This window comes from Astatotilapia calliptera, chromosome 2 (genome assembly GCF_964374335.1).
Source record: "Astatotilapia calliptera chromosome 2, fAstCal68.1, whole genome shotgun sequence".
Taxonomy (NCBI): domain Eukaryota; kingdom Metazoa; phylum Chordata; class Actinopteri; order Cichliformes; family Cichlidae; genus Astatotilapia; species Astatotilapia calliptera.
Genome location: NC_137423.1, coordinates 26,893,079 through 26,919,698, shown reverse-complemented (window position 1 = coordinate 26,919,698; position 26,620 = coordinate 26,893,079). Strand labels below are relative to the sequence as shown.

General features: G+C 43.3%; 1 protein-coding gene across 3 annotated transcripts in view; it reads right to left on the bottom strand.

Annotated features, from left to right (window-relative positions):
• The window catches only part of nlgn3a (neuroligin 3a), a 133,021-nt gene that overhangs the window by 33,243 nt on the left and 73,158 nt on the right, over nucleotides 1–26,620 (bottom strand). For all 3 annotated transcript variants that reach the window (XM_026190521.2, XM_080307066.1, XM_080307058.1), the window contains one exon: nucleotides 11,435–11,620. In XM_026190521.2, coding sequence (XP_026046306.1) covers nucleotides 11,435–11,620 — 186 coding nt within the window. The remainder of the gene's footprint in view (nucleotides 1–11,434; nucleotides 11,621–26,620) is intronic.

Below are 26,620 nucleotides of genomic sequence, written 5' to 3'. Positions count from 1 at the left end.
AAAAAATCTATTACAGCCTTGTGGGCCTGAGAGCTAAAGATTTAGTCTTTTTGTCAGTTTGCACAATGTTGGCCCTTTACAGTAGGGGTTTCTGCTTGTCAGCATGATTGCTGAAGTTCGTCTCATTGGGGATTTTATTGTGCTCAGACTATGCAAATTTTTACAGCTAATACATTTGCACTGCCCGGAACTGAACGACTCAAACGCGGAGCTACAGCTTGCGACTGCACGTCACAGCCTCACACACGCACAGTGAAGAGCTGAGGTGTAAATTACAGCACATTATGTCACTGGTAGGAATCCAGATGGTATACACGAATATCATTGTCTGCATCACACTGTGATGGGCTCTCAGCGAGAAAATCCCACGAGCTCGGCCCAACTGCAAAGTAATTGGACTGATGTTTTTTCCTATGCGACATTTCTTATCGCACACTGAAAAAACAAATTTCCCTTCAAACCATCTTGTCTGTAAGCACAAACTGTACCAAGTAGGGTAAATGTAAACAGAACGATGCATATGTTTCTGGATGCCTATAATCATGAAGCAGGCAAGTATTTTTCTCTTTGTATGGATGGAGTAGTTAGAGGAGAATGGAGTGAGAGTAAAATCATACATTTCCTATTTGAAAATAATGTAGGAGTTTGAAAAACATCACCGAAAAGCACTCGGAAACACCTGGTAAGGCTCCCTTTTTCCGCCAGCGGAGGATGTACACACATAAATCACATGGTATGAAAACCTGTGAAATTGACGAGAAACGCGATGGCGCTTTCAAGCATGGCGTGCTTTAAAAGCAGCTCCACAGTATCCATCTGTTATTCATGCAGAGACACTGAGCGCTTTTTCTTTCCCTCAGCCGAGAAAACAGATGCACAGCCACCGAAGGACTGACCCAGCTAGCCGTGGAGGTGAGCTGTCAGCTACAACAAGCAAACACGGAGTGCTCGGGGTCATCGCTAAAGGGGAAAGTTCAGCTAATTACACTGTAGTTGTTCATCTGGCAGACAAACACAGAAACAACCATGTATTTATTAACACGTTTCACCGGCCTTTTATGCCTGGTGCAGAATGCCTAATGAATGAGTACAAACAATCATGGGTATAACAAAAAAAAAGAAAAGAAAGAAAGAGCAAAAAACTAATTTTAACAAGCAGGAAAGAGGGCAACAAAATAGGAAGACATAAGGAGAGGAAAGAAATAAACTAGATGGACATAATGAAATGTGAAAATGGCGTAAAGGGAAGATAGTGAGCGTCAGAAATTGGGCCGGTTTGTGTTGAACAACAGCGACCAAAGAGAGATAGAGAGAGAAAGCGAGGGAGAAGGTGTGAGAGGAGGAGGGAGGTCAGTGGAGATGTGGAGATGGGCGGAGGAGGAGGGGGAACGATGAGCCCCCAGTGCTCAGCTGTCAGTGCTTCCTCTGCAGGTGGGGCAGGAGGAGTGCCAAGTCCCTCTCTCCCACTCACACAGACACCCATGCATCGCTCTATAATGGATGCTTTACACTGGTGCCAGAGAAAGACTGAGGCAGAGAGAGGGAGACATGGTGAGAAGACGAGAAGAGACACGGGGGAGGGCGCGCAACAGAGAAAGAAAGAAACTGCTTTGAGAACAAGGAAAAGGAGCTCGAGAAAATGCCTCGGAGATGAAGGTGCTAGAGTGGGGATGAGTGCAGCGAGGAAATAGACAGACAGACAGACGGAAAGAAACCTCCATCAAGTCATTAGACCAATAAAGAGAGGAAGCAGACCAGACAGTCTGGGAGCAATATGATGTAGCTATTGGTATGATTGATCCAAAGCCTAAGAGGATCAAAGAACAGTAAGGGCACAGCGAGGAGCTGTGCCACCATTCCCCTCACCACTGCTGTCACTGTCTATTAGGAGCTGTTTGAATGCGCCCTTGACAATGATTTATCAAGAATGATTCATAGATTACATCTACCTGAACTAATGACTCGGCAGCGTCTTCACCGGGGACTGCAGGTCATAAACAGATGACATATTCTGTAGTGACCTCGTTCATCAGCTGCGATTAGATCCCAAAAGTAATCTCGGCAATACATCACCAGATGGGTCTCCTTGTATTATCTTGAAGAATGCTGCTCAGACAGCCCGTGTGTGCCACGAGTCTCTCAAGCTGCTGAGGTCTATCGTACCAGTTGTGGGTCCTGGGCTGCAGGTATATGCAATGCTCTGAGGTATTACCTTGGTTGATGGAGGCATGGATTTACTAAAGTACTCAATTATCCACTGCTTCTTACTCTGACCTGCTGCTTGTCTCTTTAACACCTATAACTCCATGCTTTATAGGCTCAAAGAACTGCTGCAAGCTGAGACAGACTAATGTCTGGAGCACTTGAATAAACTGCTTTCTCCATTTTAGGACCATTTGTCAATTCTTCATTCCTCGGCTCTCTCCTGGTGAGGGATAGGTAAAGCTGCTACACTCTGATGGACAGTCCGACTGGATATTATTTTCTAGAGTGTTCACCTCAAACTGGCTATCTGACCTCAAAGGCTTCTTTCCCCTCATAACACCCCTCCCACCTCACATTACTCTAGTGGGGCGCTTTTCCTTTTTTTCCCCTTCTGCTAAGCACAACTTTGATTTCAATTTCCTTCTGCGGAGCTTTGGAAGAAAAAAAAAGCCAATTTGCTGCTTGAATTAGGCTATTTACAATTTCTTTCAGTTTCAAAAAGAGTGTAATACCTTTTATTTGGTGGGTAATCCTCAGTCTTTGTTTAGGAAAAAATTAGGCAATTTTGCTTCACTATACAAAGTCGAAGACACCGTCCTTCAAAGAGTGACTGAAAAATGTCACAAAGACCACTTGTTAAAAGCAGTTTGCTTTTTCCACACAATGAAGGCGACGGTATGTGGCAGACAACAAAGCTGAGTAGTCAGCGTAAATAAATACAAGCATTCTTGCTCCGCAGAGATGGCATCCCCCTGGTTTAATTATCGCTCTTGTCAATCGAGGTGGAAGAATACAGCACCTGACAAGGCGCGTCCCCATTCTCTCATCTCGCATAGGTCTTTTTCACACCCTGAAATGCACAGACACCCTTCAGCAAACAGCCAAATCAAACCTCGAGATAGAGGCATTCTGTTGCCCCAAACACCCAGGTAACTTTACAGTGCCGAGTCGCTGAATGCTTTTGACACCTTAGAAATGGGGTCTATTCAAGTTTGACAATTGTCCCTGAATTTTCTCAAGCTGGATGCATTTGCACAACAATGGCAGCTGCATGGTGTATGAATAACATCCCAGGGATGCGGTTATGCTGCTATCTTTCCTGGCGACTCTGAGGAAAATTCCAGCTCTTGCGAGGTACCTTTATTTGTCGCTTAAACCAGACAGGGAAAGGATGGGTGAACCCACACAAATGAAGTGGGCCAAGAACGTAGATGGATTGCACCTCTAGATCTGTACAGCAAGAGCTCAGTGCAGGGACATTAGCAGGCCTGTAGGCCATTCCGCAAGGAGAACGTCCCATGAGTCTTGTTTCAGAAAGAAAACCCACACGTGTTATTTTTCAAAGGTCATAGCCAGACGTAGACCAACATTACAGTTAAAGAAGTGATTCACTGCAACACTTCATGCAGCCTGTTGGCCTCCTTCTTCACTCTCTAAGACAGGGTAATTTAAAGCAGCATATATATTAGCCTTAAATTACGTGTTGTATCTCAAGATGCACCAGTGAATAAGAGCACAAGTTTTCAAGGCTCAACACACCCTTGCAATTCCAAGCATGCATAGAACAACAGTGTTTGTGTTCTTTACTCTAAGGACAACTACAAGCCTGCGTGTGCATCATAAATGCTTATCAGAGCAGAGGTTGGGTGCACATGCCAACACAAGCACTGAGTTAAAACAGGCAGATTTATTTGAGTTCAAATAGATGGCATCTTTATTTTCTCCCCTGTTTTTGCTTTGGAATCAGTCAGAATCAGTCCCTACATTGACCTTCAAAATTTGAATCTTCTCAAGCTGAGAGAGATTCAAAGTCCAGTGTAAAACAGAATGAAAATCTACAAAGTTATAATGTATGGAATACATAAATTAACAGGATCGCACAAGCCATGACACCAGTGAGCTCTTGGATCACACACACACAGCCTTGCCCGTACACACCCACCAGGCTTGAAACTGTAACACATCACATATGTTAATGTGCAGTGCACATTATAGCTGGGGACTTCAACCATGCTGATTTAAGGTCAGTATTTGAACAGCATATTAAATGTGCAATGAGGGGGAAAACACACACTGGATAAAGCCTACAGCAACATCCAAAAAGGCTACAGAGCAACCCCTGAAAACACGGACTGGAGCGTGTTCGAACATCAGGACCTTGAAGAGCACACAACATCAGTGCTCTCATATATTAACTTCTGTGTCAACAGTGTCACTGTGGACAAACGTCTCCTGGTGTATTCCAACCAGAATCTGAGTTGAAAAGAGGCATCAGAGAAGCCAAGGCAGCGTACAAGAGAAGGATCGAAGACCACTTCAGCAACAACAACTCATGACAGGTATGGCAGGGAGTTCAGCACTTAACCAACTACAAACCTTGCAATACCACGTTGACTGAGGGTAACGCGGCGCTTGAGAAGGAGCTGAACCACTTCTTCGCATGCTTTGAGGTGAAGGGACCAGAGGCGGCAGCAGCAAAAACATCGGACAGCAGCAGCAGCCCAAGCCTCATGGTGCAGGAATATGAGGTGAGGCGCACACTGAGGGCAGTGAACCCCAGGAAGGCCGCCGGACCAGATGGGGTAACCGCAAAGGTCCTAAAAGAGTGTGCAGACCAGCTGGCTGGGGTCTTCACTAAGATCTTCAACACTTCACTGTCCCAGTCCTGCATCCTGCCGTGCCTAAAGTCAGCCACAATTGTCCCACTGCCAAAGCGTACTAACATTAGCAGCCTCAACGACTACCGACCAGTTGCTCTAACACCTGTTATAATGAAGTGCTTCAAGAAACTGGTCCGACGTCACATCGTGTCCTGCCTGCCACCCACACTCGACCCGCTCCAGTTTGCATACAGAGCTAACAGATCAACTGAAGATGCCATTGCTACAATAATAATAATAATGGATTGCATTTATATAGCGCTTTTCGGGACCCCTCAAAGCGCTTTACAATACCACTATTCATTCACTCTCACATTCATACACTGGTGAAGGCAAGCTACAGTTGTAGCCACAGCTGCCCTGGGGCAGACTGACAGAGGCGAGGCTGCCATATCGCGCCATCGGCCCCTCTGGCCATCACCAGTAGGCGGTAGTTGAAGTGTCTTGCCCATGGACATAATGACCGACACTGTCCGAGCCGGGGCTCGAACCGGCAACCTTCCAATTACAAGACGAACACCCAACTCATAGGCCACAATCGCCCCGCTCCCCAAAGCTCCACACCACTAGCTGCTGACCGTCTTCTACCGCTGCTCCATTGAAAGTGTGCTGACACATTGCATCGGTGTGTGGTTCTCCAGCTGCACCACAGCACACAGAAAGGCACTCCAGGGAGTCATCATTATGGCCCAAAAAATCCTTGGACATCCTCTTCCCTCCCTGAAGGACCTGTACAGCACTTGCTGTCTCAAGAGGGCACGCAGCATCCTACGGGACGGTACACACCCAGGACAGCGGGTGTTTAAGCTGCTGCCATCTGGCAGGAGGTTCAGGCTGCTGAGGTCCCGAACAAATAGACTCAAGGACAGCTTTTACAACAGGGCAATAGTCCTAATCAATGCAAATAGCTGACCTGACTGGCTACCTACCTGGACTTTTTTGGGGGGGGAGGTAACAACGGTAAAAACAGTAACAATAATAATATTTATATTTATAACAAGATGCAATAACAATTAATGTGCAATAATAACAGTGTGGAATTCAAATACACTTCTTCTTCTTTTTTATTACTAAGTTAATATACTGTGTTGTGTTGTTTGTGTTGCGTTGTGATGTGTCGTATCATGTCATGTTGTGTTATATGAAGTGCCGACGTACAGCTTTCCAATTTCATTGTACTATTGTACTATGGATGACTGTGCAATGACAATAAAGAGTTATCTTTCTTATCTTATCTTATATGTTAGCCAGAGCTGAACATGAAAAAAAAAATCATCTTTTGTTAATCATCTCTGAGTTTTTACTGTTTTTTTATGATTTCTTCTTGCTGAAGAATAATAAGTGTTACCTGATTATCACCTCCGCATTATTATGTTGTGACACCAATGAGCCGCCCACTGGAAGGCTAAATTAATACTCTCATAGGCAAAGGGGAGTAAAGTGGCGCAGAAGTTGGAGTGTGGCTGCTTTAAAGAACAAGTACATGTCAGGCTGCGTATTTTTGACCTATTGCAGGTTCCTGCTTGTACTTTTTGAGTGTTTATTTCTGTACCGTGCATGTAGAAACTGCCATTCTTCGACACTAGGTCTGGTATTTCGTGCATGCTAATGAGCTTCCTTCCATCTTGTCTTCGTTCTGGTGTGCTGATATTTTCTTTAAGCTGCAGATTGAGCAATGCTCGCCCATTTTAGAATGAGCAGGGGCCACTGTCGTGGTGTAAGAACGCTAAGCCTAATATTTCTTTAAATTACAATCATTGGCAAGCTAACGCCAGCAGGTTAACACTACAATCAGCTATTTTTGTACAACATCTTACTATAAACAAAGACTGAATGCTTTAGTTAGCCTTCTGTGTAAGTGCATACTTATGTTGTAATATCCATCACTGTATGACTCATGGCTCTAACAAGCCTGCTATTTGTTTTACTTGGTTTTCACTTGTTGATTTTAATCCTTTGGACTCTCTTTTAATCTTTCCTTTCATATTTAGTTTGTTAGGATTTGGGTTAAAGAATCCCCCTTAACAGCATTAATAAATAATTGATAAAGGTTTTGTTTGTGCGATGATTTCAGGGCCACAGTCCCCGATGGTAGTAAATGCCATAAAATACCTTGTGGATCTATCAAATCCCATGAAACGAGAAGGGCTAAATCCATGTTCAAAATCAACCTTTGCTTGAATCTCAGTTATACTCTTGAAGCTTTGTGGCTGTATCTTACCTACCTGGCTAAACATGCTCTGTAAGTGTCTTCCAAAACACATTTTGAAAGAATGACACTAGAAACACTAGACACTCGCAAATTTAAAACAACATCAGTGGCCTGTAATAAAGTTCATATTTAAGATTTTTTTTTAAAAACAGCAAAAACAATCTGTCGCTCTGATCTTCAGTTTCTCCAGATCCAATCACACATTCTATCACTTAATCAAATCCTCTCCTGTTCTTCCCACTAAATAGATTCAAACCTATGCCCTCTCCTGAAAACAAAGTACCTGCTCCCTTGCCCTCATGGTTCATGGGGTTTAAGTATTTGCGAGGAGGCATCTTGCATTAAAATGCATTTGTACTCCTTGCACTTCTGTAATAAAACCCAGGCATTTAACATGTGTATTTATGGTTCTCAATAACCCAGAAGTCTTAATAAAAATGAAAGCTGACATTGGCATGAAGGATCCTCCTCACTAGCTGTCTTTAATGTCCAGAACATTCCATTAAAACGGGAGCACTTCCTTAGAAGTGGAGCTTTTATCCTGATTGCTTACTGGAAGAGAGGGAGGAAGGAAAAAAAAGAAAAAAGAAACCAAACGACCTTCAGCGCCTCTACACCTAGCCCTTCCCTCATGTGTGAGCTGTGAATGGACACGCCTGTGCTGACATATGTGCGGGGATGAGATGCACACTGAAACTGAGTGTGAATGGCATAGTATATTTCCTTTGGGTTTTGAATTGAGCAACACTTCTTTGAATCTCTAGAGATATATGTACAAATGCACATGTCTGAGTCACTGGGCACTTGGTATTCTGCTCATGCACAGAAAAGCCATCTCAATTTTGAAATCATAACGATTATTAGGAGATAGGGGAAAAAGCCAAATCTGCATGTTTAATTAGCGCCTGTGCGATGCCAGATAGATAATACATGGGACTTGCTAATGTACTTTCTTTTGAACTTCTTTAGCCATTTTCTTTTTGAAGATGGAGAAAAAAAGAAGATGGGGACAGAGATTTTCCTCAGTGGGAACACAACTGTTGAGCTACATTTAATAAGCTGGTCAAAAACACTCTCCTGCCGAGAGAGACTGCGCTTTTAATGACCATTCTGCTTCCAAAGTCTCAGATGTGCAGCAAGATTGCTTGCCACATACCAGACAAGGCAGCCATCTTATTAATAGCAACACACCACACATGCTGCAGACTAGGGAGCAGAAACCTAGAGAGGGAGACAAGGGAGAGAGACACACTGGCACAATGTGAAAAAGAGCATGTCCCGTGCATGCTTTTACTGACTGTGTAGGCAAGGAGACAGATGGGTGAAGTAAGGATGAGATTGGATGTAGGACGAGGCAGGGCAGGTACCATGGTCTAAAAAAGCTAGCCCTCGCGAGAAGGCATCCAGACCAGCCTCCACACGGGCCAGGAGGGGAAAACTCCGTGATGGATGTACCCTGTGACTGGAGCCCTCGGCACGCCCACACGAAAACGCCACCAAGGCCAGGCCAGCGGAGCAGGCAATCAAAGAGAGAGGCCAGAGGGCCAGGATGATATAGGAGAATTCAGCTTATTAAATAAGCTTCAGGAGGAGCATGGAGCATCTAAAATAAGTTGTCACTCTGCCACCAACAGGCATGAAAAGAGTCTCGGTTAGATGGAAAGTCTATGCACTGCAGGCGGTGATGACAGACTTTGTACCGTAAGAGTGGGAATACTGTCATTAAATACACCAACACACCAGGGAGCTTCAGTACAGTGTGCCATCATTGATTTCCTCTTTTTTTATTTTTTCACCTGGGCTTCATTATCGTGCATCTGAGCAGAACAGGAAGGGAAATGTTTGTGTATGTAGGGATGCAAATCTTATTCCATAATACCACATGTACCACTACTATGAAAATACTACTTCTCTAGTGGAAAAGGGTTTACATGCAAGCAAGTTGGAGTATAAATTCAGGGGCTGTGAATCACCGTGAGTGGTGTTTCTGACTTAATTTTCATTCAGACTGCAAAGTAGGAAGCTCAATATAAGAGGCTCTATCAGAGATGCAACAGTCTGCTGACACGGATAGAAAATCATTACACAAGTCCATTACCAGAGGCCACCTGAAACCAGGTGTTCTTGTGTCACAGTTTGTAATTCAGTTGATTATATATTTTTATCCTTAATTTTCAACACTTTGTAGACCCGGACACTTTGATTCCTTTCTTGTTTGTGACGTTGCCTTGGCAACAACAGCATCTTACCAGTTTTCGCTTCGACGCTTAAGACCGAAGGAGGGGCGGGGTGGTGTACAGTGGAGGCTGTGAAAGCAGGTGCAAAAAGACATTTCTTCACTTGTATTTCCTGTCACATCCAGCAGCCCACTCCAGTCCTAAACTTTATATAATTACAACAATCTGTGCTCCCAGAGAGTCTGTGTGAAATCTGATTGCCATTGGTAACATTCACAGCAAGAGTCCTGGCGTGATAGAAGGCTTCCTGTTTCAATTTGCTAGGATCGCTCAAGTTTTACTGGCTTTTTCTTTTTTCTTATCCCATCAGTGGGGCATACATTTCCATTCAGGGGAAAAAACAGAGCCGGTAATATCCAATTTACTGGGAGGAGATGGTTTCTCTGGCAGTATAATAACATGCTACATGGAGCGTAGCATTATGAAGTATGAATAAAAAAAGGCATTTATGGTAAAAATTCAATTCAAAAGCAGTCATCAGTCATCGGAGGAAATCAAGGCAATTAGTAACACTTTAATGCAAATTGGAGAATGCAAAACATATCACAAATCCTTGGCACTGTAATGGGGTTCCAAGGAAGAGACGATCAAATGACCTCTTTCAAACTCACCCTGGTTGGTCCACTAATCAAAAATCCAAGAAGAGAGATTTCACTCTGTTCTTGAATAGTGTGTGCTTCTGTGTGTGTGTTTGAGCTGGTGTGTGTAGTGATGGGGGTGTATCGCTTAATAGCTTTGTGGCCACAACACTGTCTGGGACCAGGCCTCTATCTACTGCAAGAGTGGTTTCTTTGATGTGGTTTATTTCCATGTAATGTACAGTAACAGCCCAGTGTTACACCTCCAGCCATCTGTGTCCAAAGCAACATGTTTGTGGCTTGTTAACATGTTTGCAATGAGGCTACATGAGCCTGGCTAAATGTAAAAATCTCTCAGTTGGAAAATAACATATTAAAAAATATAATATCGCTTTGCGGACTGCAGCCTGTCGCATTCACACAACTGTGGTCAATTAAGAGTTAATTTATCTGAATTTTAGGAGCTGGACAGCACCTCATACACTCCCCTTCGAGTGCTTTGACTATATGGTAAATGAACTGGTACTTATATATATAGTTTGTCTAATACTCACATTGCAATGGATGGATCTGGGGAAACTCAAAGTTCAGTATCATTCCCAAGGATACTTCAACATGCATACTGGAGTAGCCACAAAACTGTGCAATGACCTTCCAATTAGTAGACGATCTGCTCTACTTACTGAGCCACAACTACCCATAATGCCTTAAATGACCCTTCCTACACCACCGGCAATTCATTCTCATTTTTGTACCTCACCCTACCTCCCCCAGCCCAGCTTGGGAGCTGCAGCCAGTCCTTATGAAGGCCTTCCCCAAACTGCAACCTCAGATCCATGCATCCATCCATGATGTCAAATCTAATTGAGGATGCGGTCCCTTACAGTAATGACTTTTAAATGTTTGCACAAAAACATGTAATAATTTCACTTTCAGTATTATGCATTTGGGCCTCCAGCAATTACTTACCTGTAATGCTCTATTTGAATTTAGTGATGCATTAGAGGAGGATTAGTATGAGGGATGTTTATTTCATGTCCAAGTCAAGCTTGCATGTTGCATTAAAGACAAGTCCAACATGAGCAGTAAATCATCATGAGGTGACATTAAAGTAGCAGCTAAACATTGTGATTTTGTTTTTTTAAAAAAGAAAACTTGCAAGTGTGCACCATTTAGCACGACGTGGCTACCTTGAAAAGCTCTCCTTAACATACAGTGTCTTGCTTCCAGTGTCACACTACACCCATTTTTTGGTACAGGGAAGAATACTAACAAACCGGCAGAATATGTCAAAGCCCACATGTGGCTTGAAATCCACCGTGAAGTTTCCATTTCTGGACTGAAAATCACATTCATTTGAATGCAAACTTGTTTCATCTTAAAACATTTCTTATGCTGCACAGTGAACTCGATTAGATTACTCGCTGTAACTCACTACCTGCATGCCTAGATAATATCAAGAAGCCTGCACACCAGCAGGCACAAGCTGAACAGCTATATCACACACAGCCCCACCACACCGGCGCCTCTGCCCCACTGTACCTTCAGAGTGATGGGAGAGCGTGAGCAGGCTGACACAAGAAGCGCCGATCCCAGAACCAAACACTGTGATGCGATTGGAATCTCCTCCGAAGAAGCCGATGTTCTCACTGATCCATCTCAAAGCCTGGATTTGGTCCAAGAGCCCATAGTTCCCTTTAGCTGCCTGGTCACCTGTGCTGAGGAAGCCTGCAACACAAAAAGAAGAAATTAAAAAGCCATGCAGTGAAAGCAAGTCAAATGAATCCCAGGCATAAAGTTGTTAGCCACTAAAGGTTTTCCACAATGACGGACACCCCACCCCGGTTTTGTCAGAAGAACCACAACACCAGGTTACTGCGGTTGTGAAATCATGACTTATTGGATGGCTCTTGGTAAAATAGGAGTGTGTGTGACCGCATGCCATCTGCACTTTATTGGAAATCAATGCCATGTCTCCCTGGGTAAACACCCATCATCAACAATATTGAGCAGCCGTGATGAAAACCTTGCAAATCTATGAAAACTCTGCGGACAGAGAAAGAGGGAAAAAAAAAGCTTCAAATGCTGCAAAAATAAGCAGTATGGAACGCACACACTGCACACGTGTTCTGAGTTTTATCCTGTCATTACCATTCTCTCTCCTGCTCCATAGTCCAACGAACTTACAGTCAAAACATTTACATCCAGCACTATTTATGTACATTTTCCTCCATGTCAGTAATCTGCTAGATTTGGACAATGAATTTCTCTTGGCTACATCAGCGCTCGTGTTCACACGCCACCCTTTCCCAGTTGCTCTCCAGGGCCTGAGCTCTGCCGACTGATGGTTAATGGAGAGTCACGGGAGAAGATCAAAGGCAAGCAATCCCCAAAGTCCCCACGGTGGAGTCGGTGTCCGTCAAACCCATGAGCATGCATGTGAGGTGACAGATGGGTGATGTGTGGAAACCAGCACCCCACTCTCTTTAGCAGCAACGCTGCCAAACACTTCACAAGCAATGAATGTGTTGGTGGTGAATGTTTGGAAGCCTCCGGTGGTCCTTCGGCATCTCGGCATTGTTCCTAACATCTATTTCGTGGTCTGTCGTCTATCCGTGTAAGGATAAACTGTCAAAGCGAAAGAAGATTACGGTTTTGATATTAGCAACACATAAAAAAGAATTACATTTTTTTGACTCAGGTCAGCATAACAATGCTCACTTTAGATGAGCACTGATTAGAAAGTAGCTTTCTCTGTGGTCATTAGCTTGTTCATTGTGAGCAGTCTGTGTACAAAAACCCAGCATGTTCTCCACTGCTTATCATTTCTCTTTGTCTGAATCCGGGCACAATCTCCTATCTCAACCCGAACAGCAAACCCGCCTCGCCCTGAGGGCCTGTTGGCAGACACAAAGAGGGTGGGCAGGGGAAAGGCCAGGCCTGATCATCGATTGGAGAGAGGCAGTGGCACAGGAAGCAAAGCAGGAGACAAATGGATCAACAGATGGTCTCCTTCAGATGCATCCCTGAGGATGACAGAGCAGCAGGCCACATGCAGAGTGAGAGTGAAAGAGACAGACGCAGACGGAGAGAGGAGAAATCGGGGCTCCAATTGAAGAGCTTTTCCTTTTCTTTTTCTCTCGCGGCTCCTCCTCGCTTTCCGTCATCACTAAAGGACAACAGCTTTTACAACCTTCTCGAGGGTGCATGGAGGAGAGCGAGAGGGAGAGAGAGGGAGGAGAGACGTGACTCTCCCAGAATAACCCTCATTTGCAAAATGGTTCACACTTCACCAAGTGTATGTCAGTTGGGTTAAGAAATGTCAGGAGACTGGCATGTGAAAACGGACTCTGTACAACTGTTAGGCTAATTGAAAAGATACTGTAAACACTATCCATGTGGCATTGTAATATGCGGCATTGCTAAATAACAAGATGTAAATCATTAGAGCTGAATCCTCAGCTGGCACAGTTTAAAAAAGAAAAACAAAACACAGTTTCATGCTATGGTCTTTTGTGGCTTCTTGTTTAGCCGTGTTGATTCCTCTGCATAAATAAAACTGGTCATTAAAATGTAGAGGTGGAATCCAATATCTTAGACAGCAAGATATGCTGCAGGCACCATTTAAAAATACATCTAATATAGCTCCTGGTTATGTTTTAATTGGAAAGGTGACAGAAAGTATTTTCTTTGGAAAGCAATTAAGATAGCAAAGTAATTGTTTTTATGCATGCCTATTGCTATTTTTACATTGCAGACTTTTTACTATGGATGTGCCATTTTGTACATATTTGGAGTTGATGACCTATAAAACACCTCAGTCTCCTCTATGATTACAAAAAAAATTACTAAAAAGTAAGCTTACTTCAATGACACATAACACACTGTATAGCTTCACTTTGGTTCTGGTTTGAGCTCTCCAAATTTCCCCTTAAGCACCAGCGACAGGGTTATAGATTCCAGATATAGCAGATGATCCCTGTCTGATCAGCACTGCGTGGGCTTTGGCTGCACATAAACCATGATGTGCATTGCACTCTCGTTTCACAGCTCACACCTACACAGGACCTTGGGATTCTGGACTGAAGCTCAATGCTCCTGAAGTGTTTGATCAAGCTGGCAATGTGCTTGACTGCACTACTCAACCTGACTTCCATTTGATTTTTAACAAAAAAAAACAACATTTAAACATTAGGTGCTTTGCAAAGAGCATTTAATTCTAAACTGTAATACAGTATCAAACAATATCCATCTTTGTTAGTTACCCAAATTCAAATCAATATGCAAATGATCTTTTAAATGATGTCAACGATTAACTTTCAACCAAACTGTATACGCAATTACAGTGTCCCAGTCCAGTTAATTTAGCAAACGTGAAATCATCATTAAATACTAAATAGTTCTAGTTGATCTGTGTAAACAAATAAATTATTAATTATTAAACACATCATTTGTACTCATTTAATTTTCCCTGCTACATTTTTATTCTTGCCTGCTGCGAGCTCTGTAACAAACTATAGATTTGCTGTGGGGTATTTTCACTTCACTCAGTAAGTGAGGCAATGCTCAAAACCCAATCCCTATGATAATGTGTGATTTACTTAATGCTTTGTTTTTCTCTTAAAACATTAAAAAAGCCACCTCAAAAACAATACTCATCTCCTACGTCAAGCTCGAGAGCCTCAGCGGGACGTGTTGGCTTGAGCGGAGAAAAGAAATCATCAAAATAAGCGTTATTTAAGTTGCTATTCTTAAATCATATAAAGCAAATCCATAATGTTTTCAATAACATCTGGTGAGAAAAGAAGTTATAAAAGAACCACATCTAATAATAATAATAATAGTAACTTCAAATGGTCTTTGTGGGTGAAACAAAGATTTCTAAATATGGAATCCAACAAGTCTGCGCAGTTCAGCTGGATTATGCATTATATTTGCACGAGAGTATCTTATTCACCACAAACTGTGCAAGTTAATAACAGTGATTGTGTAGCCTTTCTCTGTGTGTTAGAACTGTAATTTATACTGACTGATTACATGATGAGTTTTTGTATCATGTCCCAAACCTATTCTTCCCTGACAGTGATGTGGTTCACTTTTTCTGTACGCGGGCAACTGGCATTTTCTCCTCGTGGCAGCAAAGAGACAGAGACTCAGTCGTGATCTCAGCTGCAACGGCAACGGAGAACGTGGTCCGGTCACAGCTGGGTCAGGTCACACCTGTCTCCTCGCATTGTCCCTGCTGGACGAAACACTGTGTGCGTCTTGTACGGCTACCCCTGCAAGTACCATTGCTTCCCTAGTTACCTTAACGTGACCAGAGAGTCGGATAGCGGCTACGGCACGTCATCGTCCCCTCATGATGACGCGCTCGCTCCACATTTTTGCACACCAGCCACAATGTGCATTAGTTGAGCATTAGAAAAAAAGTGCAAAGCGTGACGTCACATATTGTGTGTGTGTTTTTTTTCATTTGGCTTGATCATGTTTCATCAATATGTGCGTGCCACCGTCTCAGTCTCAGAGTATGTGTTTCCTCCAGAGCCTGGAGCCTGATTTCCTTTTGCCATGCTTCTCAGCATTGATATTGCTTTATTGATTATGATTTAAATGTCTGTTTCCAGTATGGTGGGCTATAACTCACAAGTGTAGCAGCAAGGGGTGATGATAATGATCGCTCTGACCCCAGACATCTCTTTTAGCCCGCTCTCCCAGATAATAGAATGTGCGTAAACTAATGGACGAGGTTGAGAAGAGGTGAGGGGGAGGGCAAAAGCTTGTTGAGCTGAAGATTGAGCTTACATGGGGACAGATGGAGGGAACAGATAGGGAAGGGTAGAGTAAAATGGGAATAACACAGTGACGTAACAGAGGGAAACGGTTTTTTGGCTTTAAAAAAAAAAAATTCATGCTTGGTGTTACTTTGCCTTTTCCGTCTTTCTTTTCTATGTCTCATCCTCTCTCTCTTTGAGGGAGCCGGTTAACAAGGCCTTCTGTGTCCAAACTCTCCTTTGGAACCACTCCTCCCTCTCCGGCCTCCCTCTTGCCCTCTCCCTCTATCTCTACCCCCTCCACCCCATCTCTTTTCTGGGGAAATAAAGGCGCACACAGTCACAGCCTTGACAGCCCCCACTAAGAATCCCCCTCCCCCCCAATACAAAAGAGCTTCAACTTCCCCCCAGCCAGGCCTGGGTTGAATGAGAGCCTCTGGGGTGTGGATGAGAAGCAGAGGATGGAAGGGGCCACCCTCCTCACAGCCACATAAAGGGCCTATGTGTCAGGCTCACGATGAGCAAGGGGCATACCCAGCGGTCCATCCTCCGCACAGGGAGCTGTACCCATGACATTTTTACCAGTTTTTTGGGAGTGTGGATTCAAAACACTGACGAGTTTCAAAAAGAGGGAGGAAAAAAAAGAAATGGTGTGTGAGGCGACTGGGGCATGGGCCTGAATGAAGGTGACTCGGATCAGTGTGCCGCTCCTGTTTACAGCTCGGTGCCCAATAGCGTGGCTGGAGCACAGTCTGATCTGAGAAAAGGAGAGCGAGAGAGCTATAGAAACAGGGCGAGCGAAAGAGTGAAATGCGGAAAAGCACAAGAAAGCCTCTTTATGGCTGAACACAGAAGACTCTGTGATCCACGCCACATCACAGCTTCTGCAGTGGACAGAAATAAAAACTTGTGGGAAAATCACATATTTTCTGATTGTCACTCCAATAAATTACTTATTCCATATTAATGAATATAACATGAGCACAGAATTAAACCAGAAAATGGTTAAAAGAATTTATGCATAAGCCCCCATCCCCTGCATGCCACCCCGATTCTGTCCTGGCCTCATCGCAAATTAATAATTAATTTTAAAAATCACAACGCTTCACATGGCAACAAAGCCGTCTGATGTTCGAGGCCCTAGCCCTTGACACTTTGCAAGCTCAAACCAAATCATAACACAGTCAGTATACTGCAGGTCTTTTCCCAAAACGTCAACACGCAGATGATTATAAGAAACCTAATTGCTTTGGCTTAGCATTAGTCTCAGCTGCACAAAGATTCCCGGACGCAGTAGATGCCGGGTGTCGGCTGGACGCTGCTAGAGGTAGATTATTATGCATACTGTGCTACTACATACAGACTGAGCCACTCACATGGAAAATGTGGTCTGTGTGCAACAAAGCAATAAGAAAAAAACAAAACAAAACAAAAACCTACAACAAAATGTCAAGAGGGAAAATCCATGCCGCACAGACACCAGAGCTCATCTGACACATATCTGAGCCCCTAAAACCCAGATCTCTTACAGACAGACGAGGGCCTGTTATGGCAGGCGGGGGATGAAAAACAGATACTGTAAGTCAAAGTCGGTGGTGCACGTGGCAGCTGCTGGTCGTCCTGCATGTGATTTCGGGGGCTGCTTAATCTGATTGTGCGATGTGTCCCAGTGGTCAGACGACACTGTTCAAGGGCTCTAGTGAACAGCAGCTCTGGCAGCAACTACAAATGAGCAGTTTGCATATGTATGACCCCTGGCATCCGAGCACCACTCCATCAATCATACATCGACTATTGGGGCTGTCAGTTTCGTTGCTTCTCTCCCGATCTCCCCTTCGCCATCCTTCCCTTTCGCTGGCTCAGTTTCCTGTCCACCCCTCCTCTCAGTGTCTTTCTCCATTCTGCCTCCCCCAACCCATCACCTTTTCTCTTTGCCGTGTCTCTTATTGTCGTTCTTTTCACATAATAGCACGGACAGAGGCTTCTCAAAGACAGCAAAAGGCTTTTACACAAAGGGGAGCTTTGCATCTCACAGCTGGTGCGGAGGCGTGCTTGTATGCTTCCACAAGGGGAGAGGGAGAGAGTAGTGTTTGAGAGCCACAACTGTGAGGTTAAGCAGCACTTTGGTTCTACTTGGAGGAGCACGCGTCGTCTGGATATATTTCACATTTGCACAATCATTTTCTTTTACTAATGTCTAATGTTTTTTTTTAAATGCACTTTTAGTATAATCATAATCCTTTGTTCAAAACAAGACATCGTCAGGGTGCTCTGCCTCACTTTTTTGGCCTGTGGCTGAACAAGTTCAAAGGCATGGTGTGAAAAATGACATCAAGCCTGGGTGATGTAATTTGAGGGCGTGGTGAGAAAGTTTAGCGCAAGCCAGCTCGGGGAGGACGGCGCAGTGTGCAGTGATGCAGTGATGCAGTGATACCACAGAAGAGATCAGAGCCCAGCTTATCAAAGCACATCAGTGGAGCAGGGTAGGAGAAAAAGGTCATCATTTAGAGCATCTTCAAAGCCTAACTCCACTTCTCCTCAGGTTGGAGTAGCTCTGATAGCTGGCCATAACGAGCTTAGTTTTGGTTGACCCTACCCCTGAAAAAGTTGAGAAACAAGCCCCAGCGGCCAATTTTACAGCTTCCACTGTAAATCCTGCCTTCAAGTATTTGTTCATTTATTGAAACCTGCCAACTTGAGTTGTAAATCTATCACAGCAAATTTGAACGAACATCTGTTTTCCAGAGGTTTAGCACTGTGGTGTGTGTGCTGAATGAGTGATTTTTTTGTGTTTGTCTTCAGATGGGTACAATATGGTTGGCAACACAATGCAGCGCTCTTGCCAGTGGGGCTGTGTTCTAATTTGAAACTGCCTCAAAGCTCACAAGAAGCAATAATTTTACAGAAATGTGCTGTTTGTGCTCATTGTGTGCAGTAAGAAAATTTGCGTGTTACACCTGTTTGACTGTACAAATCAGAATTGTAAAGCAGAAGAATGCTGATAATATATGTTTTCTTGTTCTCAAAAAATGTCCTGAAAAGAGAAAAAGTATATATAACAATGTATTATCCTTCTCAAGCACTACCTGTGGAGCCAAAGCCTAATAAAGCTCGTCCCTACTTACTAGAACCTCTATTGTTGGTCAGAACCACATGATTGGATGATATGTTCCTCCATTACAATAAACTTGTAGTTTATTCAGAGACTGATGGAATTCATTGTGCTACCATGAATACTCTATAGCCTAACAAAACCAAGAATGAAAATTGTCCTCAACAAATACACTATAGTATTTGCTTAAATCTTCCGAGTCTAGCTATTTTATGAACAAAATTTGGATTTAAAAAAAAAAGAAAAGAAAAAGCAGACTGGAGACCAAAATTCTTACGTCGCTCTAGAATATATTTGTTTTTTTTGTGTTTGTTATGAATTGAATACAATTTTTTCCCTTACAGATGAAAATGGTTCATAATTTCCCTAAATTAATATAATATAATCTACATAAATCATATAACATGCAATCTACATAAATCTACATATGTTCTCCATAAATTTAATTACAGACTATCTTTGAATATTTGCCCTGCCTTCCTTGTGCTTTAGCGACAGCATGCACTCGAGCTGGCAGAGCCTCAACAAATTCGTGTAAAACCTGACAACCCACATTGCCCCAGCATGATTTGAAAATCTTCCAAAGTGCTTTTTTTTTATGATGTCACTACATGTCTGACTTTTTGATTCCAGCAAAAAGCCATTTTACAGTTACCACTGTGCTGGTAGGTCTTAGCCCATCCAAGTGTTTGGCTTAGTTTGCCTTTCCAAGGCTGGTTGACAGACTGGTACTCATCCTCAGAGAAAACTACATAGACTTCTTTACACAACTAATTGGAGATTGATGTGCTTTTATTTCCTTTAACTCTGCTTACGTTGATGTTCTAGCTTCATGTATGGTCACTTTTAGTCTCTCTTTTGTACCTTGGATACACCTGATCCAGCTTCTGTGCTGTTTCTTTCGCCCTTCATAACCTTTGGACAAGGTATGACTCTGACTTCTGACACTTCCACTTGGTTCTGATGCCATGTTCCATGCTACAATGGCTACAAAATCATTTACTGAGACAAGCCTCTAATGAGTAGATTAAATCACACTGAAATATGTTTGTGTGTTTTTCTCTTTCACAAAGGACGTAACATGGTCAGTGTCACAAAAGTGATTAAGTATAATTGGTGATCTAGAAATGTGCAGAATCAGAGATCATGTGTGCCATATAACTTTTTATTGTGGTTAAATGATTCTAAATATGTTCTATTATTAAAATAAATGGTAACAGATTTTCCATGTTCAAGTAAATTCAACTTTATTTATATAGAGCCAAAAAACAACAACAGTTGTCTTAAGGCGCTTCTCTTCTATATATTGTATCAATAAATTCTGGTATAAAACTACCTTTAGTAGTAAAAATCAGGCTTGAGAAAAGAATCACAGATGGTCAAAAAGTATTGAGGGATGTAGTAAGGTATTATTGGCAATAGCAGAAATATAGAATATCACTGGCTTTATCCTTTAAGCTTGTCAAAGACAGCAGTGATAAAGTGAAATGGAATCATGGCATATAGTATAAAGCCAATCTGAGATGACAAATCATTTCCTACTGTATTACATATGACAGCTTTGTTTTAAAAATAATGCTTTCACAGTCACCACAGGAGAATGACCCAAGTGCAGGACGCACATAGGCAGAATAAGGTCCAAAAATCCATTCATCCATCTTACAATTCAGGGTCATGGGGGGGGGGGGGGGGGGGTGAAGCCTACCCCATCTGTCATAGTGTGAGAGACGGAGTACACCCTGGACAGGTCGCCAATCTATTGCAGGGCTAACACAGAGAGACAGACAATCATTCACGCTCACAGCCATGGCCAATTTGGAATCACCAATTAATCTAACCCCATGCATGTTTCTTCTGTGGAAGGATGCCGGAGTACCGAGAAAGAAGTCGGGGAGAACATGCACACTCCACACAGAAAAGCCCCAGACTGGTATTGAATGCAGGATCTTCTTGCTGTGAGGTGATGCTTCTAACCACCACACGATCAGGAAGGCAAGCAGCATGACAAACAATCCAGTAGGAGCAGGCAAAAGGGCGACATCCAAAAACAGACACACAGCTCATATGTGGGAAATCCAAGAAAACTACAAAGCACATAAATAGGTGGCTTAATAACTGAGTTGATTAAAGCCAATCAGTCAACTTAAATGTACAAAGCAAGAGGTAAATTCAGTGTCACTAGTTACTAGTTTAACTACTCATTAACGCAAATATCTAATCAATATATTTATGCATTTAGAGATGGTCTGCTGAAACTGAGCATCAAAATTGGGAAGAAAGATGATTTAAGTGACTTTGAATTTGATTGCTGGTGGTTGTTGGTGAAAGACAGGCTGTTGTGAATATTTCAGAAGCTGCTGATGTAAGCAACCATCTCTACAATTGTCTAGAAAGAAAAAAGACGCCTGAGTGATAGTTCTTTGGGGACAAATGCTTTGTTGATGCTGGAGATCAGATGAGAATGTACAGAAAACTGAGCTGATAGGAAGGCAACAGTAACTGAAAAAATGTATGCAGAAAATGCCTCTGATTGTTTGCCAACAGCCGAAGAACAAGCCAGATACCTGCCAGCTAAGAACTGGGAACTGTGGCTACAATTAACACAGGCTCACCAAAACTGGACAACAGAAGACTGGAAAAACATTGCCTGGACGGCTGAATTTTAATGTCAGGTGCCACATTATGATTGTAGGATCAGGTTTTGGGATGACATGGAGCATGAAAACATGGATCCATCCTGCATTTTATGGTTCTGGCAGTGGTGGATATTTTCTTGGCCTCTTACTAAGTGACCATCATTTACATACCACAACCTACCTGTGCATTGCCGCGTTGCAATCCCTATCCCTTTACGACAACAGTGCACCCATCTTCTGGTGGGTGCTTCTAGCAGGGTAATGTGCCATGTCACAAAGCTCAAATCATCTCAAACTGGAGAAAACGGTCTTATCACACACACAAAAAAACAAAAAAAAACAAAAAAAACAAACTAATATATATACATATATACATCCAAACCAACCAACTCAAACCCACTGAAAACTACAAGGACATTTTTTTGTTTGAGACAACTGGGAAGGTTATGTGTGCATATCTGGGTTGTCTCTGGGCTCCAGCCATGTGTGTATTACAGAGTAAATGGGAGCGCCATGGCAGTGAGTGCAGGTGAGTGCAGAGGAGGGCTTCCAACAGTGTGTGTGTGTGTGTCAGTATTTGTTTGCTTGTGGATGTGCATGTGTGGAGCTGTGGTGGGGTGTTGTGTGAGTACGGTGGTGGGGTTATGCAGCGCAGTGAGGGAGGTATGGATATTAATCACGGTGAGAAGCATGGTTCTGTGGTGCTGCACCGAGATGGATGGGGTGTGAGTGCAGTGATGTCACCCTGACAAATGGACTGGCCATGTTGGCGGAGACTTGCACATCGCCTCTCATTTCAATTAGTTCCTCACACAACAACCTTCCTAACCCACAATCTGCAGGTTACACATGCACAAACACATACACTTTAGCCAAAAACACACCCCCTCGAGCGCCTCAACCCACAGCCCTCTAACAAGATGCACTGATCTGTAAGAATACAGTGGAGCTCCTTTAATTAATCTAACTCAATTATGACAGCGCTTTTGCTTTCAATCCCAACAGCCAGTCACTCATTACCATTCATATTATCAGCCAAAAGCACTGACTAGGTCTATGGCCAGCACACTAGCCAGTGGAAACTGGCAGAGAGTCTGGGTGTGTTTATGAACTAAAGACTGGGCACTGCCCGTGTGTTTTCCCACAATATCAATTTGATGAAGTGCCGAAATGATGGCAATGTGAGCAGCGGCTCTGGCCAATGGTAATAGCATGCACTTACTCTCTGATGTAGAAAAAGGTACAAGATCTGTACCAGCCAGTGCAGTGAGCAGCACTGCTGACAAACTGAGTTCAGGTATAAAGGTCTAACCTTCCCACTAGCTGCTTATTGGCTTGTTCTTAAAAGCTTGACACCACTAAGTAATGGACTAAGGCTGATTTTAAAGTGTCTGTCACTTTAAAGGGAAGTTTTGGGCCCTGTTTTCAAAGGTCTGATGCTGCTAGCCCCAGAAGCAGCAAGCCTTGTAATTAGCTCCTGCCCATCTTGCGTGAACTTTGACACTGGAGGAATTCACAATGCCGCGGACATTCCTGGAAGTGCCAAGTACCTCTCAATCATCATTCTCCTTCTTACTTTCTTCTTCTTCATCTGATCTCCATCTCTTTCTACTGTGAGCCTCCTTTTCATGCCGGGAGAATGGTGAGAAAGGATCACTTTGGTATAAGCTGGGGCATGATGGGCCATGTGAAGGTGAAGTAGGCTACGCAGTGCACAGTGGAGCGTTAAGTTGGGGATTTGATCACAGACTCCTGGGGCTTCAGCTCAAGTTCCAGCTTAACATCAATATCTCTTTATCTGCTCACGAAGCAGCAGGAGGTTAATACCAACCCTATATCTAAGAGTGAGGGCGGTGGCTTCATTGTGCCACATTTTTAATTAGGCACTGTCAACATGAGCATTTAGTGTATTAAAGCCAATCCCCCCCTCAAGGTTCCCCAAAAATGGATGCTGTAGAGAGATAGCAAAGCACCTTTAATAAACAAATATGGGTCAGTGCTGCAGCTTTTTTCTGAACTGTAACCAAGGGCACCGTTTTTTTTATTAGACCAGCAGAAGAAGAATATCCAGCACTAGACTGTCACCTACTGAATGTGTGATAATGTGGTTTTGATAACAAAATGTTCACCAGCACTGAGCAAATGAGATATATCCATATTAGCAGTTCTGTATCATAGAATCTGAAACCACTGGTTTTGTGCATATGCAGAATTTATAACTTTCCACCTTGTGAGGGTGCTAGTCTTGCTTGGCTTCATGTACTGCTTTGTTGATGAAATATGCCTGTTCTTTCACCCCGAGAACAGCGAGAAAAGAAAAATAGATGAAAAGCTTTTGAAATACTGTGTGTGATTACCATAATTCTACTACAGGAGGGAGTGTGGTCGTTACGTTCCTGTTGTATGTACCACAGAGGGCACGCACTGTACAAAACACACTTGTATCCATGTCCCACAAAGGACGACAATATTTACTCTATTTTCTTCGTTTCAATTGATATGGAAGTCCTGTCTCCACTAAGGGTCTCCGTGTTCGAACAGCTGAAGTGATTCCTTTTTCATTTCACTTCGCAGTTCTTGCTTTTAATCTAGCAGCACTAAAGAACTAGGTTCCATCAACAACAAAAAGGTTAGATCTCGCTTTCGCTTTCATCTCGGCCTCCTGCGATCCCCAGGGACGTCTCTCTGTGCTCGTCTGCGCTGCTTGGCGATGGGAGATTGTGCCAGTGCTCTGTTTGTTTGGCTTTCTTCCCCCTCCTCATCGTGCTGAAATCTGCCTGACAGTTTGGCAGCATGGCTCAGGCCCCACAGGAGCTACCGTCAGATAAAATGTCACTGTGGCTTTGTTCCATACACCCTATAGGCTGGCCAGATGCACTGTACACCTGAGAGCCCGAAGGCCAAAGCGCAGAGCAAAAGCGGTGTGGAAGAGGGGGAAGGATGGAGACAAGAGCAGCTTCCAGTCTTGTTAATTTCGCTGTCCGTGCCTTCGCTGCGTTTTGTTAACCGTCTGCTTTTTATCTTCATTGGCAGAATCGGCTTTGATGGAGAATTAGATTAGGGTTTTTAACCTTACAGTTATGTGATTAAACTACAAATATATCACAGATCGTTCATCGACGGCGCTAAATCAGCATCTTGTGTTCCAAGGAGATGTGATTGGATAAGAGCCCACTATCCTCACCATCGTTTAACATAACAGCTCCTGAGCCTCAAACTCTTGACATCTACAGTTGAGCCTGATCCATTTTTTTTTCTCTGAAGGGCAGCAGCACCAGACCCAGCTCCTGTCTCTGAGCCTCAGATGACTATTCTCACTGTATCCCTAATGAGGCTTGAGTGAAAGAGCCGACTGGTCCTCTCACAGCCGAGTGCTAGGGCGGTTGCCACTGTCAGGTCCTGTTAGCTCAGCCTCCTCTGGTTCACGTTTCAAAGAGCAAAAACACACTCATCCAGAAGGAGCTCCTTTACCCACCCTGCCAATAAATTAATAAAAGGAGGAGCAGCTCCTGCAGGTAATTTGATTAAATACGACATCCCTGCTCTAAAGAGGATGCTGACGAAGCAAAAATCAGATGGGACGTTGTCGGAAGAAATTGTCACTGTGCTCGAACACGACCTCCTCCGTGGCGGCTCTGCTCTTCTCGTCCCCTCTATCAGCTAAACTTACTCCGTATTCCAAGACGTCTGCAAGTGATATTAGATGAAAAATGCTATATACTCCAGATGACCAAGCTCGTCAGTCACCTAATTTGATGAAATCCCTGCCAGATCGCTTCTCTTAATTGAGTTTCTTTTGTTATTTGATAGCAGACGTTTATGAGTTCATATGTTTGAGTGGTGGCTGCATGCTGCCTAAGCCTATGGGCTTATCTAGGGCACATGCTCATACTTCTCAAAACAGACATATGTAAACAACAGCTCAGACATTTGCTGTGCACCAGGGGCATAAATGAGTCTAACCACTTTCTGACAATGTGCTGATGAAATTGTATTAACATAAAAAAAACACTTTATATAACTAAATGCCACAATCTTGTATTTTACCACGTATTTGTAATATTATTATTAAGTAAATGGAATAAATGCCACTGTGCATTTAATTCAATATACACTGCATATATCCCTTCTCCCTGGTGAACACTTTAGTTATGCCTTTCTGTGTTTATGTCACCCCCACTGTCTCCTCACGCTTGAGAGCGCTTAGTGGAGCTGGCGAGGATGTATCGAGCTACGACGTATGAATGGAATGACAAGCCATCTCAGGAGGGAAACCACTCATTATACAGATTGCATTGTGGTGTTTCTGGGTCATCAAGACCAATGACACCTCTCCTCAGTCTGGCCTTAGCCTGAGTGGGCATTGCTGCATGTCGTGGAGCTCCCACTCTCTATCTTTGAGTTAATACACTTTGTTGTTTTGTAAAAAGCAGTTAAAAACGTATCTGTTTAAACTTGCTTTTGGTTGCTTTTGTTTTGTTTTAGTTTTTAATGTCTGTTTTCTGCCTTTGTAAAGCACTTTGTGATTTTATCTTGAAAGGTGCTATATAAATAAAATTTTACTTTAATTTACTTGTTAACTTTGCGTTCTCGAGGGGCAGTTTGCCAAGAGGTTACAAGGGATTATAGGCTCAAAAACAATGCCATTAATGCAAGGGAAAACAGACACCTGGAAGAAAGGATTCTGAATCTTATTAGCAAGACATCTTGTTTCAGTCAATGCCCCTGTAGCCCTCTGGCTCTTTGACAGCTAGCAGCTGCACAGAAATGAAGCCAATTCTGTTGATCTAATCATCCTGTTTCTACAAGCCCACATTTACTTTGGTCGACAAACTGGCTATTCCATTGATAATGCACTGTAATATTTGGTAATGCTCTGTGTTGTACTATGAAGACATATGCTGATGGCAACACTCTCCTCTTGTCTCTGACAGGAGAGCTACTCCCACGTTGGGAAACAGGTGATTAACGGCTTCTCCTATCTCTTTCCTTGGAAAACTGGAACACGCTTTGTGTTGTTGCTCACTGCTGGTAACATCCCTACCTGTGGATGGAAATTCTGTAGCCTTGCTACCTGTAGCAGCATGTGCTGTAGCGGTAAGTCTGTAGCATACTGAGCCTTATCTCCCCCAGCCTGAGCCACTGTCCTTGGGACTGGCACGGGGAACATCCTTGAGTGGCAGGCTCCTGTTCTAATTAAACCAGCAGA